The sequence below is a fragment of the Microtus oregoni genome, unplaced genomic scaffold, assembly GCF_018167655.1.
Source record: "Microtus oregoni isolate MIOR12 unplaced genomic scaffold, Mior012 000047F_ref0000412, whole genome shotgun sequence".
NCBI lineage: Eukaryota > Metazoa > Chordata > Mammalia > Rodentia > Cricetidae > Microtus > Microtus oregoni.
Genome location: NW_024543221.1, coordinates 4149308 through 4167383, shown reverse-complemented (window position 1 = coordinate 4167383; position 18076 = coordinate 4149308). Strand labels below are relative to the sequence as shown.

Below are 18076 nucleotides of genomic sequence, written 5' to 3'. Positions count from 1 at the left end.
CTTTTGTCAAGTTCTTCTAGGTTATTTTTTCTTATCACTGTTTTATCCTGTCTGACATTACCCATCTTTGTGAAGATATTTATTATATTCATTTTAAATTCATATTCTGTCTTGTCTCAATATGTAATGGTTTGTGGTTATTCATTTTTAGCACGTTTTTGTTTTTCAAAACAATGTTTTTCTGTATAGCCCTGGCGATCCTGGAACTTGTTTTGTAAGCTGGCCTCAAATTCAGAGATCACCTGCCTCTGCCTCCCAAGTACTGGGATTAAAGATATGTGCCACCACCACCCAGCTCTCTTCATACTTTTTAAAATTAGTTTTCAGAGCCATTGCTCACATTCATTTGTGATTATTCATAGTTTATGTTCTTTCTTTTCATAGGCTTAAACAAGGAGCTCAGTCTTCATGTCTTCCCATACACAGTGCCCTGGTCATAGTAGGATGGGGTACTTTTGCTGTTTGATGAAACTCAGGCTCATATTCTTTGAAGAGAGCTTCAACTTAATGCTTTTATCAGGTGACAAAATAGGAGTTCCTCTAATAGGCTATGAAACACAGAATTTAAGAATTAAATATATTGTATACTCCTTCCAATATTCAGAATGGTATTTACATTTATTATTAAATTTATTTTCTTCCTAAGTTTTTTATTTTATAGCTTTGAGGAAATCAGCAACAAAACTCATAGCAAATATCCAAAGTAGAAGAAATCCACTCTTATGTTTTAGAACACAGTATGTTTAGAGCAAATACCTTAGGTGGAAAGCCAGTTGAAGCAGGGCATCCCTTTTTCCTTAAGGTTGGTGTGTGAACTGGAAGTGGAGCACAGTCTGCAATCTGAATCCCAGGCAAAAGAGGAAACGAATGTCGTGAAAAACTCACTTTATTTAGGAAACAACTAGAAAGAGACCACAGCAAATAAACCAACAACATTTCAACAATGCTAAGGAGACAGTGCCTCAGCTCCCTGAGGTTCAAGTTTTTCCAGAACTGTACTTCAATCCGAGCTCACAATATTTACAAATGAGTTATTTTTAATTATAATAATTTTGATTTGGAAATTTAAATTTAAAAAGAAATAAATTAGAAAATAAAATCCAGAGAAAACAAAAATAACAGCATGTAATTTACACAAAAATGAAGATATTTTCACATTTGTTCAAATTTTGTCACATTGATTCTTCAAAGTAACTGAATATTTAAGAAAGATTTATGATATGAATTAATAACATACACACAAGATTAATTTTTAAACAACTTTTTACTGTACTTGAATTCGTGCGTGTGCATGTGTGTGTGTAACCATGTATATGTGTGAGGCAGATGAATGCATAAATTGTCAGAGGACAACTCTGTGATGCCACTTCTCTGCTTTTAACTTTTTGTGGGCTCTAGAGATGAAGCTCAGGTTTGTCCAACAAGGGCTGTACTTGCTGAGCCATATCATCAGTCCGAGAAGATTCTTTCTAACTACATGATTTCCACATTTAGAATATATTATGTATATGGAATATAATTACATAGATCTGAATATATGGAGATTAGTGGGATTTATACACAGAAATTAATTTTAAATAAAGGAGTTAAAATTATATATTATTATTGGCATTATGAATTAAATTCAAATTTAGTTATAAGTCATATCTCTACTGTAAGTAAAATGAAGTCTACTTTATCAAGTATTATATGTTTCTTTGAATAAAAAGAGCCAGTGATTTTATTGGATGTTATTGTGGGGGAGGAGGGTACATTGCTTAATCAGCAAAGTAAAAAACAAAAAACAACAAAAGACAGTAATTTCTTTTTAGGATGCAAAGCAAGCACACATGGAAAACAAGTTGAGCCTTGCATAAAGTCACAGAGTATTAAAATATTACAAGAAAGTTGCTTGTAACCATAACCTCTAAAACTAATCATCTATAAACTCTAATCCTGGTGTAGAATTTGACTGTGTCGGCTTTTTTTGTGAATTGTAAGTTTATATTCAATTTAAATTTTGTTTACTTTTGAATAGCTTGAAAAAAAAACATTTAGCCCAACCTATAATTTAAGATTTGAGAAGATAAATATAACAAATAAGAGGAATGCTGAAAAAAAATCTATGCAAAAGATAACAAAACACAATAGTAAATAAATGGTCATTAGCGTTCTACAGAAAGTCCCAGAGAAGTTATTAAAATTAAAGACTCAAACAAATGTGCTGAATAAAAGATCAACAGTATCTAATTAAAACTGCATTTAACTGGATTTCACTCACACAGCAACACAAAATTCAGGGCACCAGGACAAACCAACAAGTCACATGGAACACACTGAAAGCAATGAACTCTGCTGAAGAATGGAGAGAAGTAACTATTGTGCACACCATGCTCAGAGAGGTGGAAGTACCCTAGGAAGGGATGATACTGTGAAGATGCCACCTTTCCTCATGTCAATCTAGAAAGTCAATGTAATTCCGATTAAAAGCCTCACATGGAATTTGGCACACCAACACTAAAATAGTATGCCAAACTAAAGGGTCAACAAGAAAAAGAACACGGTGGCTATGAGCAGCACCCAAAAACTGTTTAGGGCTACAGTGATTAAGAAACATAGAATCAGCGCAAGAATAAGCAAAAGGACAGAAACACCCACAACAGACCCACACACCAAAGTGCAGACAGTACTGCAGAGGAGTGAAATATAGGAGACTCAAGGGTTTATATGGAGAGAAAATATTGGAATTCTATTTACCACACCACATAGCAATCAATTTCAATTTGATTAAAGTCTTAAATACATAAAAATGCAATTTTAAACTTTAGAAGAAAATAAGGAAGAAAAATAGTATTTTCATAAAGAAAAACTACTTTAAAAACCACAAAAGCAGAAGTTGTACAGGAAAAGACTGGTAAGCTGGTCAAGAGTTTTGAAAAACAAAATTAACACAAAATTTAAAAATTATCCTCTGACTGGAAGAAAATGCTTACAACCAATAATACATAGCAAAGAACTCATACCCAGACTTAAAAATAACAAAAACCAAAACAACAGGAAAATTAATGGAACAAAAAGACATCAACAGGCAAATCATTAGCAGCCAATGAACATAGAAAAAGATGCTAAATATATTCAGAAAAGGGAGAAACCTAAGTTAACAAAAATGCTGCTTCACACTCTTCCAACTGGCAAAAGTTAGTATCTGATTGCACCAAGGGCTGATAGGGATGTGGAGACATGGGAACTCTCACATGCTGCTGTGGCGGTGGGGGAGGATGAAAATGGACCCAAGCCCTGTGAAAAACATTTGGGAAGATCTAGTTCAAGTTTGAAATATATATAACATACAACCAGTTTGCACCCAAACTGCCCATCTGCAAAAGCAAAAATACTAAGATCCCCTCAGGACTAATTTCGGCAATGAAGAGCTGGAAGCAATGTAAGTACCCCACAACAGAAGGGTATTACAGTGTGAGAGCGGGGCATTTCATCGCACTACAAGAATTATTGTTACCGTTATTTTGCAAAGCTCTAAATCACAGTTGGTTGCCCAAAACAAACAAGCAAATGAAAGAAAGAAAGAAAGAAAGAAAGAAGGAAAGAAGGAAAGAAGGAAAGAAATGTGTTCCAGATCCATGTCATTCTTTGTGGTGGCGACTGGTGAGACCACTACCTAACACCTTTGGCTTAAAGCCCATATGGTATATATAACAAATGAATTAAATGCACATTCTTCCAACTAGGATGTCAAATGGTCTTTAGGGAGAAAACTGACCAATGGGCTGCTTATAGTACTTTACTGACATGAATTATTAACATAACATTGTATTTTTGACTATTAAAAAGCAGGCTTTAGTTGAGTGAGTACCCATAGCTGATTGGGCAGTTAAACTAAACTATCCCGCTGCCACAGTTGTCCAGTTGTTACAGTAGTAACAATTTCATTTAAAAGCTGGGTTTAGGATGCAATGAATTAGTTATATCATAGCTTATTAAACTTGTTAGAAGAATTAAAACACATGAATCAAGAATGGCACTTTCAATGCCATGTGCTTAGTTTGTATCTAATACTGTCAATAATACCATTAATTTTGAATATAATATTTACACAAGCATATATCTACATACTTCTCTAACTATAGACTATTTTTAGTTACCTACCTATCTACCTACCTACCTACCTACCTATCAACCTACCTATTTTTGCCTCTTTCAGGTGGGTGAATGTGAGTGGTAATCTTCTATTTCTCTGTGTTTTATCAAGATGTTATGATGTCTAATGAACTGTTAACTTACTACACAATGTACTTAATCAGGCAGATTTCACTTAAAATTTTCAATTCCCTTTCCTGAATACAAATGTACAGTTGCGGAGCAATGCTGCTCCAGGGAGGCACCTTAACTGGCTCAGCTTCACTAGATGTGGAAGGAGATGTGGACCTTGACTGGATGTAAAACTTGAAGCTCTGGTTCCATATATAAGTGCTGCCAACAGGATCAGTCTAGGAAAATAAGTCAGGGAACAAAAAACAAAAAAACAACCCAAGAATTACGTTTTAACAATATGTAACTCTTAAGGCATGGACATGACAACAATTCTTGAGGAGGATTAAAAAAAACAAAATTCACATTTGAATATTAACATTAGGGATGGCATTTTGCAAAAGCATGAGTTTTACTACAAACAAGCATTATGTTAAATATGGAGAACTGCTATAATTTGGCAACTGTATGGGAGTTACAGGTGAGTGGCCTTCTATAGGTAGTGGGTACAGGCAGGCATTCAAACAATTCCTAAGCAGTTAACCAAAGCTCCACAAAATTGGAAAATATAAAAGAAATGGACAGTTTTTTAGATAGATACCATACACCAAAATTAAATCAAGACCAATTGATTGAGCAATTTAAATAGACCTATACGCTGCTAAGAAATAGAAACTGTCCTCAAAAACCTTCCAACCAAAAAAAAAAAAAAAACCCAGGGCCGGATGGTTTTAGTACAGATTTCTACCAGAACTTCCAAGAAGAGCAATACCTATACTCCTCAAAGTGTTCCACATAACAGAAACAGAAGAGTCATTGCCAAACTCTTTTTATGAAGCTACAGTTACCCTGATCCCAAAACCATACAAAGACTCAACCAAGAAAGAAAATCACAGACCAATCTCACTTATGAACACGGATGCAAAAATACTCAATAAAATACTGGCAAACCGAATCCAAGAGCACATCAAAAAAAATCATGTAGGGATAAGTCCCGCCCCTTAGGGGGCGTGTTCGCCTCGGGCTAATGTCTGCCTATAAATTTGGCGAGCGTGCTCCGAGCTGTCTCTTCTGCTTTCCTGGTCTCCGCGGGAACGGTGGTTCTGTAAGTCTATTTCTACATTAAAACTATATATATTTTTACAATCTGTCTGCATTCATTTACGCCGCTACAAAATCATCCACCATGATCAAGTCAGCTTCATCCCAGAGATGTAGAACTGGTTCAACATATGAAAATCTATCAATGTAATCCGTCATACAAATAAACTGAAAGAAAAAAAACCATATGATCATTTCATTAGATGCTGAAAAAGCATTTGACAAAATCTAACACCCTTTCATGATAAAGGTCTTGGAGAGATCAGGGATACAAAAAATATACATAAATATAATAAAAGCAATATATAGCAAGCCAACAGCTAACATCAAATTAAATGGAGAGATACTCAAAGCCATTCCACTAAAATCAGGAACAAGACAAGGCTGTCCACTCTCTCCATATCTCTTCAACATAGTTCTTGAAGTTTTAGCAATAGTAATAAGACAACAAAAGGAGATCAAGGGAATTCAAACAGGAAAGGAAGAAGTCAAACTTTCATTATTTGCAGATGATATGATAGTGTACATTAGTGACACTACAAACTCTACCAGAGAACTCCTACAGCTGATAAATACCTTCAGTGATGTGGCAGGATACAAGATCAACCCAAAAAAATCAGTAGCCCTCCTATACACAAGTGATAAAGAAGCTGAGAGGGAAATCAGAGAAACATCACCTTTCACAATAGCCACAAATAACGTAAAAATATCTTGGGGGTAACACTAACCAAAGAAGTGAAAGACCCATTTGACAAGAACTTTAAGTCTTTGAACAAAGAAACTGAAGAAGATACCAAAAAATGGAAAGATCGCCCATGCTCTTGCATATGTAGGATCAACATAGTAAAAATGGCAATCCTACCAAAAGCAATCTATAGAGTCAGTGCAATCTCCCTCAAATCCCAACACAATTTTTCACAGACCTTGAAAGAACAATAATCAACTTCATATGGAAAAACAAAAAACCCAGGATAGCCAAAACAATCCTGGGATATGTTGTTCATATAAAATGGTCAATTTGTCTCAATATGGTGAATTGTAATAATCTGGCAACTTTGCAGGAATTACAAACTAGTAGTAACAAACACCAGAAGCAGCCCTCTATGGAGACACAGCAAGGCCTCTTAGGGTGGTGTGTACAATCTATGAAGTTGGCATAACCAACACAGTTATTAATCAATTTCAGTCTTTCATTTTTAGATTTTTAAAACTGAAACAGAGGGACACTACATATGTATGTGTGGCAAAGATGATCCCAATAAATTGGTTTGCTTTGAGAATTCCAAGCTAGGCCTGAATCCAATCTTTTCATTGAACAGCCAGTCCTCTGTGTTCTACCAGGGTGCCTCCATGACAGAAGCATTCATAACAATAAGGATCATAGAGGTCAAGTTATATTTTCTAACAGTGAACTTGAACAAGAAGAGGAGAGTAAAAGATTAAAATGAGACTCAAGACAAACTTGCCCAGTTCACAAATTTGGGGAGAGTTAAGGAGAAGGCAATCAGATCAAATTATTAGCTACATAAATCAGGGGTATTTCTCACTTCCTAGTATTCTCCCCTTTCTAGTGTCTATATAATTATACAAATTGCAAGCAGCCCTGAAATATTTTATATTAAGAACTTAAAACTAACTCATTAACATAAGCTTTTATGAAGTGTCCAAGTGGAAGATTAATTATATATATAAAACTTCTATGTTAAGAATAATCTAAAAAATTTTTGAGCTATCATGAAAGCCTGGAGTCCTAACGCTCAGCTGTAAGACAGGAAATCCTGGGTAGAAGAAACTTTGAGATGAGGAATAAATAGTCCAAATAACTTTTACCCCTAGGTCGGGTGAGTTCAGTATCTCTAAAACCAAGGGCAGAAAGCTTTCTGTTTTCCACCAATATTGACTCAAATTTTACAGCAGGCCTACTCCATGAGCGATGAGAACGAGAACTAACAGAAGTGAGTACTGTACTATACTGTCCAGCACCAGAATCAGAACATGCAGTCACACCATTTTATTGGTATGTGGGCAAACAGAGGTTTCCCATTAAGGACATTCTATGTCTCAGGAATCAAACCAGAGTCGGGTTCTGGAACATTTTTTGTGTTTTGTGATCAGCATGTTTTGTGATCCCATGACAATGTGACATGGCAGTGAGATACCAGAGAAAGAAAATGATCCATTATCAGTTTAATTTGTAATTGCCTACTCAAATAACTCTTGAACCCTTTAATATAAATCTCTTTGTTCTTTTGAAGATTCTTTGCCATGTATTAATTTGTTTTTTCTTATTGATTAGTTTTTCACTAATTAGTGACAATGAAAGAACAAAAATGAAAAAAATAAAAATGATCTTCTTAGTTGTATTTAATAAACCATGGTTACATTGAGAACTACAGTTACATTTTAGAAAGACAAACCAGTATTAATCATAATAAAACAGAACAACAAAAATACTATATGTGCTTTTTAGAGATGTATGTTCTTGAACTAAAAATTTCATTTAAAAAATCAACTTTGTTTTCTTTAAAGAAACAAGTAGCTACACTGGAGCAATATTTTGAAGCGGAATAGCATTTAGCATAATGTTTGGATTTTTTAAAAATTGGAAGTTTAAAAATTACCATTTCCCCTTTCTAAGTGTGGTCTTCATAAACACAAGTAACAAAGCTTAATAAAAATGAAAAAAATTCATGGCAAAAATAATTTGGATATCAAACTTAAAAAAAAAGTTCCGGGTTTTTGAAAGAATTCTATCAAAAGCAGAGTACTCAGGAAACAGACCTCACTATCATATAATTTCTGGATTGCTGCCACTATTAATATTATCTTAAATGCAGCTTAACAAAATAAATGAGAAAAAAGTGTCACATATTATCTTCATCGGAGTTTTAATTATCATCAATAGGACTGCATTTTTCAAGATGTTAATAATTTTGCTATAATTAAATCCTAATCCTTACCATGTATTTGTAATTAATGGTTTATTCTTAACATTTAAAAGCACTTAACTCAATTAAAACTTCAGGATATTCATTAAATGTGCTAGAATTAAAAATGCCTATGATTAATTTTAAAATTAGCTCACAAGAGTTCATACACACCCCCCCCACAAATAACTAACATTTTAAAAATCATTATTTCTTTACTTAACCCCTAGACACTATTGAAGATATTACAGCATTAAATCTAAGTAGTTGAGTTACTGATGTAGCAAAAAACACAAGATATGATATCCATAAAAAGAAGAGCCATGTCAATTTAATAGTTATCTTAATGATTACAAGAACAATTAAAAAGGTAAATAGTAAAAAGCAACACATAACACTAATGGATGGCATATTCTGGTATTGTTCAAGGGAAGATCTTGGAAATAAATCTTAACTGTAAAAAGTTCACTCAATACTTTTAAATTACAATCCACTGATAAAGGATATTTTAATGAAAATACCTTTCCCTATTTTTGTTAACTCATTTTCTCTAAGTAAACATATTTTAATGAATTATTCTGATTAGTAGGAATTAAGAGATGTTTACTATATTCTATTGTTTTGTTCTACTAGCTCATATATGTGTGTGTACATACATACATACATATATATATATATATATAAGCAAAAAAGCTGAATATTGTATGTTTTGTTCACAATGCATGACAGTGTCATGCAAAAAAATATATAATGGTTCCTGACTCCCAATGAGGAGCAGAAGGAGGGAGAACATGAGCAAAGAAGTCGGGACCACGAGGGGTGCACCCACCCATTGAGACAGTGGAGCTGATCTACTGGGAGCTCACCAAGGCCAGCTGGTGACTGAAAAAGCATGGGTTAAAACTGGACTCACTGAACATGGCGAACAATGAGGGCTGATGAGAAGCCAAGGACAATGGCACGGGGTTTTGATCCTACTTAATGTGCTGGCTTTGTGGGAGCCTAGCCAGTTTGGATGTTCACCTTCCTAGATATGGACTGAGGGGGGAGGACCTAGGACTTACCACAGGGCAGGGAACCCGGACTGCTCTGTGGACTGGAGAGGGAGGGGGAAAGGAGTGGAAGGAGGGGGAGGGAAATGGGAGGCTGGGAGGAGGTGGAAACTTGTTTTTTTTTCTTCCTTTTCTCAATAATAAAAAAAATGAAAAAAAAGATTTTTCTATCAAATTATCCTCATAATAAATTTTTAAAAGTTATATAATAAAATAAAAGTATTTTTCTTTCCCGGAGCCAGGCAGCTGTTTGATTTAAGTGATTTCACACAGCATGTTTTTCCAGTGAACAATAATGAAGACAATCCATCTTGAATGTGCTCAGACTAGTGCTCAGACATCTTGGTACGGCCAGGGTTGCACAAATAGCAGCACTCCTGTTTGCAGTTTGCTTTAAAATAAAAGAGACTGATATTTGCTATAGATGATAAGTGATAATTTATGTAAAAACAGCTGCATCTAGTGCCAGGAGGTGGTGGCACACACCTTTAATCCTAGCACTTGGGAAGTAGAGGCAGGTGGATCTCTGTGAGTTCGAGGCCAGCCTGGTCTACAAGAGCTAGTACCAGGGCAGGCTCTGAAGCAACACAGAGAAACCCTATCTCGAAAAAGAAAAACAAAACAGAGCAAAATAAAAACTCAGCTTTTATCTAATATATTGCTTGCACTGGGAACTATAATTTGAAACTAAATACATTGACTTTTTATCAAATTTGATTTTAGCAAGAAGCATTCCTGAAATAAAAACATCTGTAGTAATAGGAGCAGCGGGCCGCATCCCACCACTCAGCTCAGCTAGCTTTGCCCAAAATAATTACACAGAAACTGTATTCTTTTAAACACTGCTTGGCCCATTAGTTCTAGCCCCTTAATGGCTAATTCTCACAATCTTGCCTAACCCATATTTAATAATCTGTGTAGCACCAGTCTTACCGGGAAAGATTCAGGACGTCTGACCTGGCCTGCGTCGGGTGTCTGCCCTAGAGAGGAGTGTGCATCTGCCTCACTTCCTCTTCCTCCCAGCATTCTGTTCTGTTTACTCCGCCTACCTAATTTTCTGTCCTATCAGGGTCAAGGCAGTTTCTTTATTTAACCAATGACCTTCTTCCATCACTATGCCACCAAAATGCTCCCATTTAACTACTAATTTACAATTCCCAACTACGCCCTTTACAAACATAGTACTTTACAAATTAAAAAAAAAAAGTCAGATACTAAACCAAGGAAGAACTGAAGGAAGCTGGAAAAGGAGATAATCAGCCGGGCGGTGGTGGTGCACGCCTTTAATCCCAGCACTTGGGAGGCAGAGGCAGGCGGATCTCTGTGAGTTCCAGGCCAGCCTGGTCTACAAGAGCTAGTTCCAGGACAGGAACCAAAAGCTACGGAGAAACTCTGTCTCGGGAAAAAAAAAAAAAAAAAAAAAAAAAAAAAAAGGAGATAATCAAGGCTGTCATATTGACAGGTTAAAAAAAATGTAGGCAATTTTCACAGATTCTGGGTAACGGTGGCTTACTTAGATGCTGAAGTATAAAGACATAGAATTAGGAGTAAGAGTCATAGTGCAATCATTTCCCTCAATATATTTTTTTATTTCCTAAGTCAAAAAATGTTCTAGGTGGCCAAATCTCCTACATAACAAAATCAATAATAAAACAAAAATCTTTCTGAATTATAACCTTATAAAAACAAGCCATCATAAATTTATTCAGTTCACAGGCTGATAATTGAAATCTAGTACATATGGACAGACAAATGCTAGCCTTCCCATTACAAAATAGTTACCATATACTATTATTAGTTTGATAAATTCAAATATCTAATCGTTTAACTATAAATTTCAAAAACAATCAAAACATCTATAGAACCAGGAATGTTTTATAGACCTCTAACTAATAGAGGCCAGCTGAACTCATAGGTCTAGTGAGTACAATATCGACAGCTGAAGAGCTTATTCATTTTAAACAGTCATGTAAAATTATTTATAATGCTGGTGTTATTACGGGTCAACCCTTCATCAGTTCAGAAGGAATACATGAATCAATGGCCATCCCACTACCCTGCATGTTCACCACAAACCAAAAAGTACTTCATCTCAAACTTTCCCTGTCTAGGAACTTGGGAATAAGGGTGCTTGCTCAACACTAAGTTGACAAGCAAAAGTAAAAAGGCTGTACCTCCTGTGAATGTCCTTTAGTGCTATTTAACATAGTACATGGAAGTCCAGTTAAACAGTATTGAATAACTACTTCTCCGTGATGTGTGTGAAGGTGCTGGGATGGAGGCTGGCTCATAAAAGCCTGAGACCTTTCCACATACAGATTCCCACCTATGTATCAGAATACGTAAGAGAGGAAATGGCCAAACACTTCCAAGTCAAAAAGCATGGAGCTACTAGCATTGGCAGTAGGAGATATTTTCAGTGTTAACAATACATAGAAAGAACAGTTTAAATCTTGACATTATCTTATGATACAAAGAATCTACTATTAATATTACTTTCCTAAATCTATACTGTGTAAGATACTTAGGGAAATTCTTCTCACATGCATTAAACAAACACACCTAGCTCACAATTTCTCCAGAACTGACCTATGTAAGATCTAGTCAATGAAGTCTACAAATTGCCTCAGCACTCCACATATTTGTTGATATCAGATTTTCTCTGAGAGACTCATTTGCCTTGTATCTGAATAATTTAGAAAGAATACTTCTAAAAGGTATCTTACTGTTTTAGTTGTATAAATTTACATGAAGAACATTCCTAAAGCTCTGCGGCCAAAGCTAAAATGGAAGGAAAAAGAGAAACACAGGGAGGAGAGGAGTGGTGGCAAGAGCAGCAGCACATGCATGCAGTGGTGAAATGACACAGGTCACTTGGCACACGGCACATGCTCAAGGGCTCTGCAGTCAGAGGCAAGGAATAAAAGGCAGGCAGAGGCACTAGGATAGCACACAGTGTGGGAGTCTTACACGTCTGCCTTTGCTAGCTGGAGTACAGGACGGGGAGCGCTTCAACAGAGAGAGAACAACATCACGTTACACATATTCACAGGGAAGATGCCAGGCCCTCTGTATCAACACATAGCATACAGACATATGAACAAAGCCACTGTTTTGATACATCCAAGTACATATATATCCAGGAAAACTGTAGGATAAAAACGGTAAGGAAACAACTGCTCAGATGTGGTCTAACTCTGATGAGGTTTTCATTGGCACAGGTATTGTGTGATCCACATGGCAACATTCTATCGAGAAGTGGACAATTTCAACAACAACAAATCTATTTATTTTTGCTACTGTTTGCCATAAAATACTTATTTGAGCCCTAGTACCCATTCCAACAAATCAACCACAAAATAAACAATTAAGCAAATTTGCTTTATACATCTACTACTCTCCTCTTTTTAAAGATGATTTTTAAAATGTTTTGAGCTACCTTAGAAATCATCAGTAATGACAATATATAAAACAAAAACATAGTTCTAATCTTCCACCCTGACCTCATCTTCACCTTGAGATCAGCTATGAGAGAATGTAAAAGAGAACGGGTGAAAAGGACAGTAAAATCAAGACACTAGTGAAGGGGGAACCATGACTTAGATCGATATTCTGGATCACCTCAGTAAGATTTTATATGAGGCTAAAGTTTATGCCTAAACTCTGCCTGTTGAGATAACCCATTTCTCCTGTTTGCCAAAATATAAGAAACAGACAAAACAAACTAAGGAAAAATCATGAATGGGAAAATGATTCTGTGTTGTTCTAAATAATGAAATGATAGTTTTAATAGGCCCAAATTACAGGATAAAAATAGTAGAAGAGCAGAAGGCAGATTTGGAGAGGACCTATGAGAAGTAAAACTGAGAATCCTGAAGGTAACAGCGGTCCTGTGTGTGGAGGGGTGTGGAGAACACGGATGTTATGTAGACACAACACCAAATTAAACTCGCAATTATGCTTAACACAAACCTTCTTCTAAACATGCAAGGTTGAGCTGCAATTAGATGTTCTTCAATAATCTCTTCTATAGTGATAACAGAGGACAGAAGGGGATGACCAGAAGGATGGGATTTAGGGTTAGTTAAGCACAAGAACCTACTTAATGCAGGTCCCACACAATAAGCCTGATGCATAATAATACCATATCTAGGATAAAGAGTAATCTAGATTCAGTTATTCCTTAAAAACTCTAAATGCTTAACAATGGGGGCTACTGAACTTGGATTTTAAAGTATCTTGGATATGGAACATGAACACATCAAAGACTTAATGCTACTACTGAAACAATTTTACTATGACTTTAATGATAAAATGAATGAATTGCTAACACTGGGAATCAGAGTCATAGTTATGAACAATAAACAAAAGAAACACGAGGGTTATATTATAAAGTAAAAATTAAGAATAATTTTTTTTAAATGGGAGCTTAGTGCTAGCCCTCCCTCTAGCAGAAAATAAGATCATTTCCAAGTAGTCATGGGATTCGACAACTCCAAAGAAGATGCTGTGGTTCGTGTTCTTAGCCAGAGGAAGGCTAAGGTGTAAAGACAGAAGGAAGCACTGAAGTGAGGTCACACTGGTAGACGAGAAATGAAGCTAAAGAGGAGGAAAAGAGGACTGCCTAGCAAGAAAATACCCTAACATCCTTGAAGGCATGATACGATTTCTATAAATATTCTAGCACTTTATGAGAGCAGTACTATAGCATAACTATTTGTCAGATAAGCAAATGTAGGTACTGAGAGGCCAGGTAATTTCTTTCAAGCACCACTCTAGAAAGTGGAAGAGCCAGCTTATGAGCTTTACCAGAACAATGAAAGGACAGAAGAATCAGCAACATCATGCCTTGAGAAAGTCAGAACATGAGCATTGACTCAGCAGCTTTTTGTGCTTAGCTCCTTTTCACTGTGCACTAAGAATTCTTCTGCACTACTATAAAATTCAGCTCTATGTTTGAGGAGCTTCTGCTGCACAGCAGTGGTTGAAGGATCAGAAAGGGAAAAGGAAAGTAGGAAGTGGCCTTGACTTGGTGCACTTCCATTACACCCAGAGGAACAATCCCAGAGTGCTCCTGAGAGCAGGGGCCTGGCAGAGGAGATACTCTTCACACATCTCTATGGAGAAGAGTTTGCTGAAATACACAGTGTTGTATAATCTAAGAGTATAAGGGAAAGAAAAAGATGAAGGCAAGAGTTTGTTAAGGAAAAGTGAAAAAAATTTATCAGCAAAATGAACTCCACAATTTAACTCAAACTTTCTCTTCATTCTTTCTAATGTCAACAATAAAAACACCACACTGTTTTACATACCAAACAGCAGATTACAACATGTATTCTCACATTTTTCAAAGACAGTTATCTTTCAATTACATTATAGAATCATCCAGCATAATTTACTGTTTTAGAAACAACAACAAAAAATTCCATTTTGTTTTTTTTCTTTTTCCTTTTTTTTCTTTTTTTTTATTGAGAAAAGGAAAAAAAAGTTGCCCCCTCCTCCCAGCCTCCCATTTCCCTCCCCCTCCTCCCACCCTTCTTCCCCTCCCCCCCACTCAAATTCCATTTTGGAGAAACAGGTTTTGGTACATTTTCAAACATACCAAAAAGTCTAGATCTATGTTGTTTAGAAATTTGAAGAAAATTATATCAAGATTTTTTTCCAGTGAAAAACTGTTATGAAATCATCTTCTGAATATATTATACTTTAACAAAATATTAGGAACAAAACATTTAATGGATTTCCCCTCATTTAAAAATACTTATGTATATTATTTACACTTAAAGTCTTCTATCTTTTAATTTTTGGGAAGTGTTCATGTTCACTAGGATGTCAAATTTTATGTCAAGGATTACTGAGTTATATAATGTGAAATAGAAAATGTATCCAAAGGCAGTGTAAGTAGAAAATGAATGTACTACACACTTACTAGTAACTTCTAAATTAATAAATCTACAGGATTACTTCATACAGAATATGCTAATGCATCCAATTTATGGGGCATATAGTGTACATGTTAATTTAAAATTACTTTCCACATTAGAAAACTGTCCATATTAAAAATTGACTTATATTCTTACTGTGTTGATAAAATTATGAGAATTTAACTTTTTAAATGTCACTTTTTTGATTTCTCCAGAGACTTATTTAAAACCAACACAGAAACAGCAAGATGCTAAAAAGAAAAGGAGAAAGTAAAACAGAAATCATGAAAAATGGAAGTGAACAATTTCTTATAAATAGTGACAATATTTAAGTAAGCATTCTAGTCAAAGAATGGAAACAGAGAGATTCGCCAAAGGCCAAAGTAACTTTAAAAGTGTTTCTTACTTTGCTACGTTTAATAATAATAAACTATTATATTTAAGATAAGAAAGAAGCATTTTGTTCACATAATTCCAAGTGATATTTTTAAAACTGCATTACTAGGTAAATTCTTCAAATCAATTCACTGATCTTTTTTACTGAAGGATGCATTGGTTTGAAAATTAAAGACTTACGTCATCCAAAAAATCAATCAGTGAGGATGAGGAAGAAGAAAAGGAATCCTATTTAACGAATTCAGCAATAAAAAAATAGAAAATATGGATGAAGCAATTTAATACAAACAAATAATAAATCAAAATTTGTAAAACAATTGAAAGGCAAATGACATTTGTTACATAAATAAATGAGGAAAGCAGTCACTGTCACTGTTGTCAGGGAACCGAGGGCTACTTTTCAAAGAATGATTCTTCCTTCCCAAAGGAATGAAATTCAGCTACTGTTCCCAAAGTAATAAAATGAAAGCTCCTGGCAAATCCCTGATTATTAAATGAATGGTACACTTCTGAAAATAGCAACTGAAACAGGTTATCAGAATCTCTGCTTCTACTTCTTCCTGCTGGAATTAAGCGATTTTGTCTACTGTGGTCATGGCCGGATTCCCAGCATTTAGAGCAGAGCACAGAGCACTCGCACATTGATTCTGGACTTCAACTGCTGAGCAAGATGATAACCAATACTACATTTTCTGACATAAAACATACTTTGACATTATAGTGACTTTTTTTTTCCAGCAGAATGTTTAAATAATAAAGAATGACAAAGAGTTACATAATCGCTATTTCAGAGTACAGCTAACAAGAGTGTAAGTTAGCAATTTTATCAAAAAGCAGTATCCTTATTGCATACTTCTTAAGAAACTGACCAGGACCGAGAGCCAGGTGAGCTACTGTGTGCTCATGCTCTCACTACTTCCTTTGTGGCTGAGCCTGCTTTTAGGGCTAATAACAACCTCGGGTTTCAGACTGTCTTGGATGTTTATATTACACACAAGTGCGGTCAGACTTTCCATAAGAATGCAGACATATTCCTCCCTTCCAGGTTTCTATTCACTTATTATGTCACTCTGGGCTCTCTACTATGGCTGCAATAAAAGTTTTACTGCAAGTAAATTTTAGATTCCAGAGCAAATTTTAAGCAGACCCAGAGATATTCAGTCACTTACTTCAAATTGATCCAGAGCATCGGTAGGCGTATTCAAAAATGCCAAGAAAGAATGCTGTGAGTCTTGGTGCTCTATACCTAGAAGACAGCAGCAACTTTCTTTTAAAGTAGAACAATTAAAACTCATTTTCACGGATAACCTTTCTTGTCTCAATCTATTGAAGTATTTAAAAATAAAACTACTATATTAACTTTACATATTTTAAAAAAGCAAAATATATTAGTGTTTCCAAGACACAACGGTTAAATTAGACTAGTTTCCATGATAGTTCTCTAAGTCAACAGTTAACAAAATTCTTTCTCTCTAGTACAGCGACAGTGGTTCTCAACCTGTGGGTCGTGACCCCTTTGGGAGTTGAAGGATCCTTTCACAGGGGTCACATATCAGATATTTATATCATGATTCAAAACAGTAGCAAAATTACAAGTTATGAAGTAGCAACAAAATAAATTTATGGTAGGGGTCACCACAACATGAGGAACTGTATTAAAGGGTAGCAGCTTTAGGAAGATTGAGAATCACTGATCTTGTATACCATAATAAAATAAAATATAATCATTTGGGAAGTTTGAAAAAATAAAAAAACAGAAGTTTTTCTACTTGTGATTTTTCTAAACTTATTTACCACCCAAACAAGGTTTCTCTTTTGAAATACATTTCAAAAAATAATCTTTTAAGATTTCATAAATAACACAGTGATAAAAAGTATACTTAATTAATTTCCCATCTCAGGTATTAGCTTACTGAAGAAGGAGGAATCCAAAATTTAGCTTTTCTCAGATGATTTTGTTTTAAAGGGATTTGGTTTTTTTTAAAGATTTATTTATTTATTATATATACAACATTCCTTCCATGTATGCTTGCATGCCAGAAGAGGGCACCAGATCTCATTACAGATGGCTGTGAGCCACCATGTGGTTGCTGGGAATTGAACTCAGGACCTCTGGAAGAGCAGTCAGTGCTCTTAACCTCTAAGCCATCTCTCCAGCCCCTCAGAAGATTTTTTTTAAAATGTATATATACCTTTTGACTATGACAGTTTAAATACATAATCTCAAAACAATTCTCAAAACATAGAAATGATGATAAACACTAGGGAAGATAAAATAGAAACAGCGTATCATGCAATTTAAAAGTTTTATAATTTTTTTTGTGTATATGAATGTTTTTCCTTCATGTATGTCTGTGCACTACATGGATGCAGTTCTTAAGGAGGCCAGAAGAGGGCATGAGAACCCTGGGACTGGAGTTATAGAATGTTT

General features: G+C 35.2%; 1 protein-coding gene across 16 annotated transcripts in view; it reads right to left on the bottom strand.

Moving 5' to 3' along the window:
* Cdc42bpa (CDC42 binding protein kinase alpha) overlaps positions 1–18076 on the bottom strand; it is a 229419-nt gene that overhangs the window by 32417 nt on the left and 178926 nt on the right. For 5 of the 16 annotated variants that reach the window (XM_041635351.1, XM_041635358.1, XM_041635361.1 and 2 more), the window contains 4 exons: positions 16815–16891; positions 15826–15873; positions 12296–12334; positions 757–840 (listed from right to left, as the gene is read on the bottom strand). In XM_041635351.1, the coding sequence (XP_041491285.1) occupies positions 757–840; positions 12296–12334; positions 15826–15873; positions 16815–16891 (248 nt within the window). The remainder of the gene's footprint in view (positions 1–756; positions 841–12295; positions 12335–15825; positions 15874–16814; positions 16892–18076) is intronic. The other 11 variants (XM_041635355.1, XM_041635363.1, XM_041635365.1 and 8 more) reach the window with 6 other exon arrangements.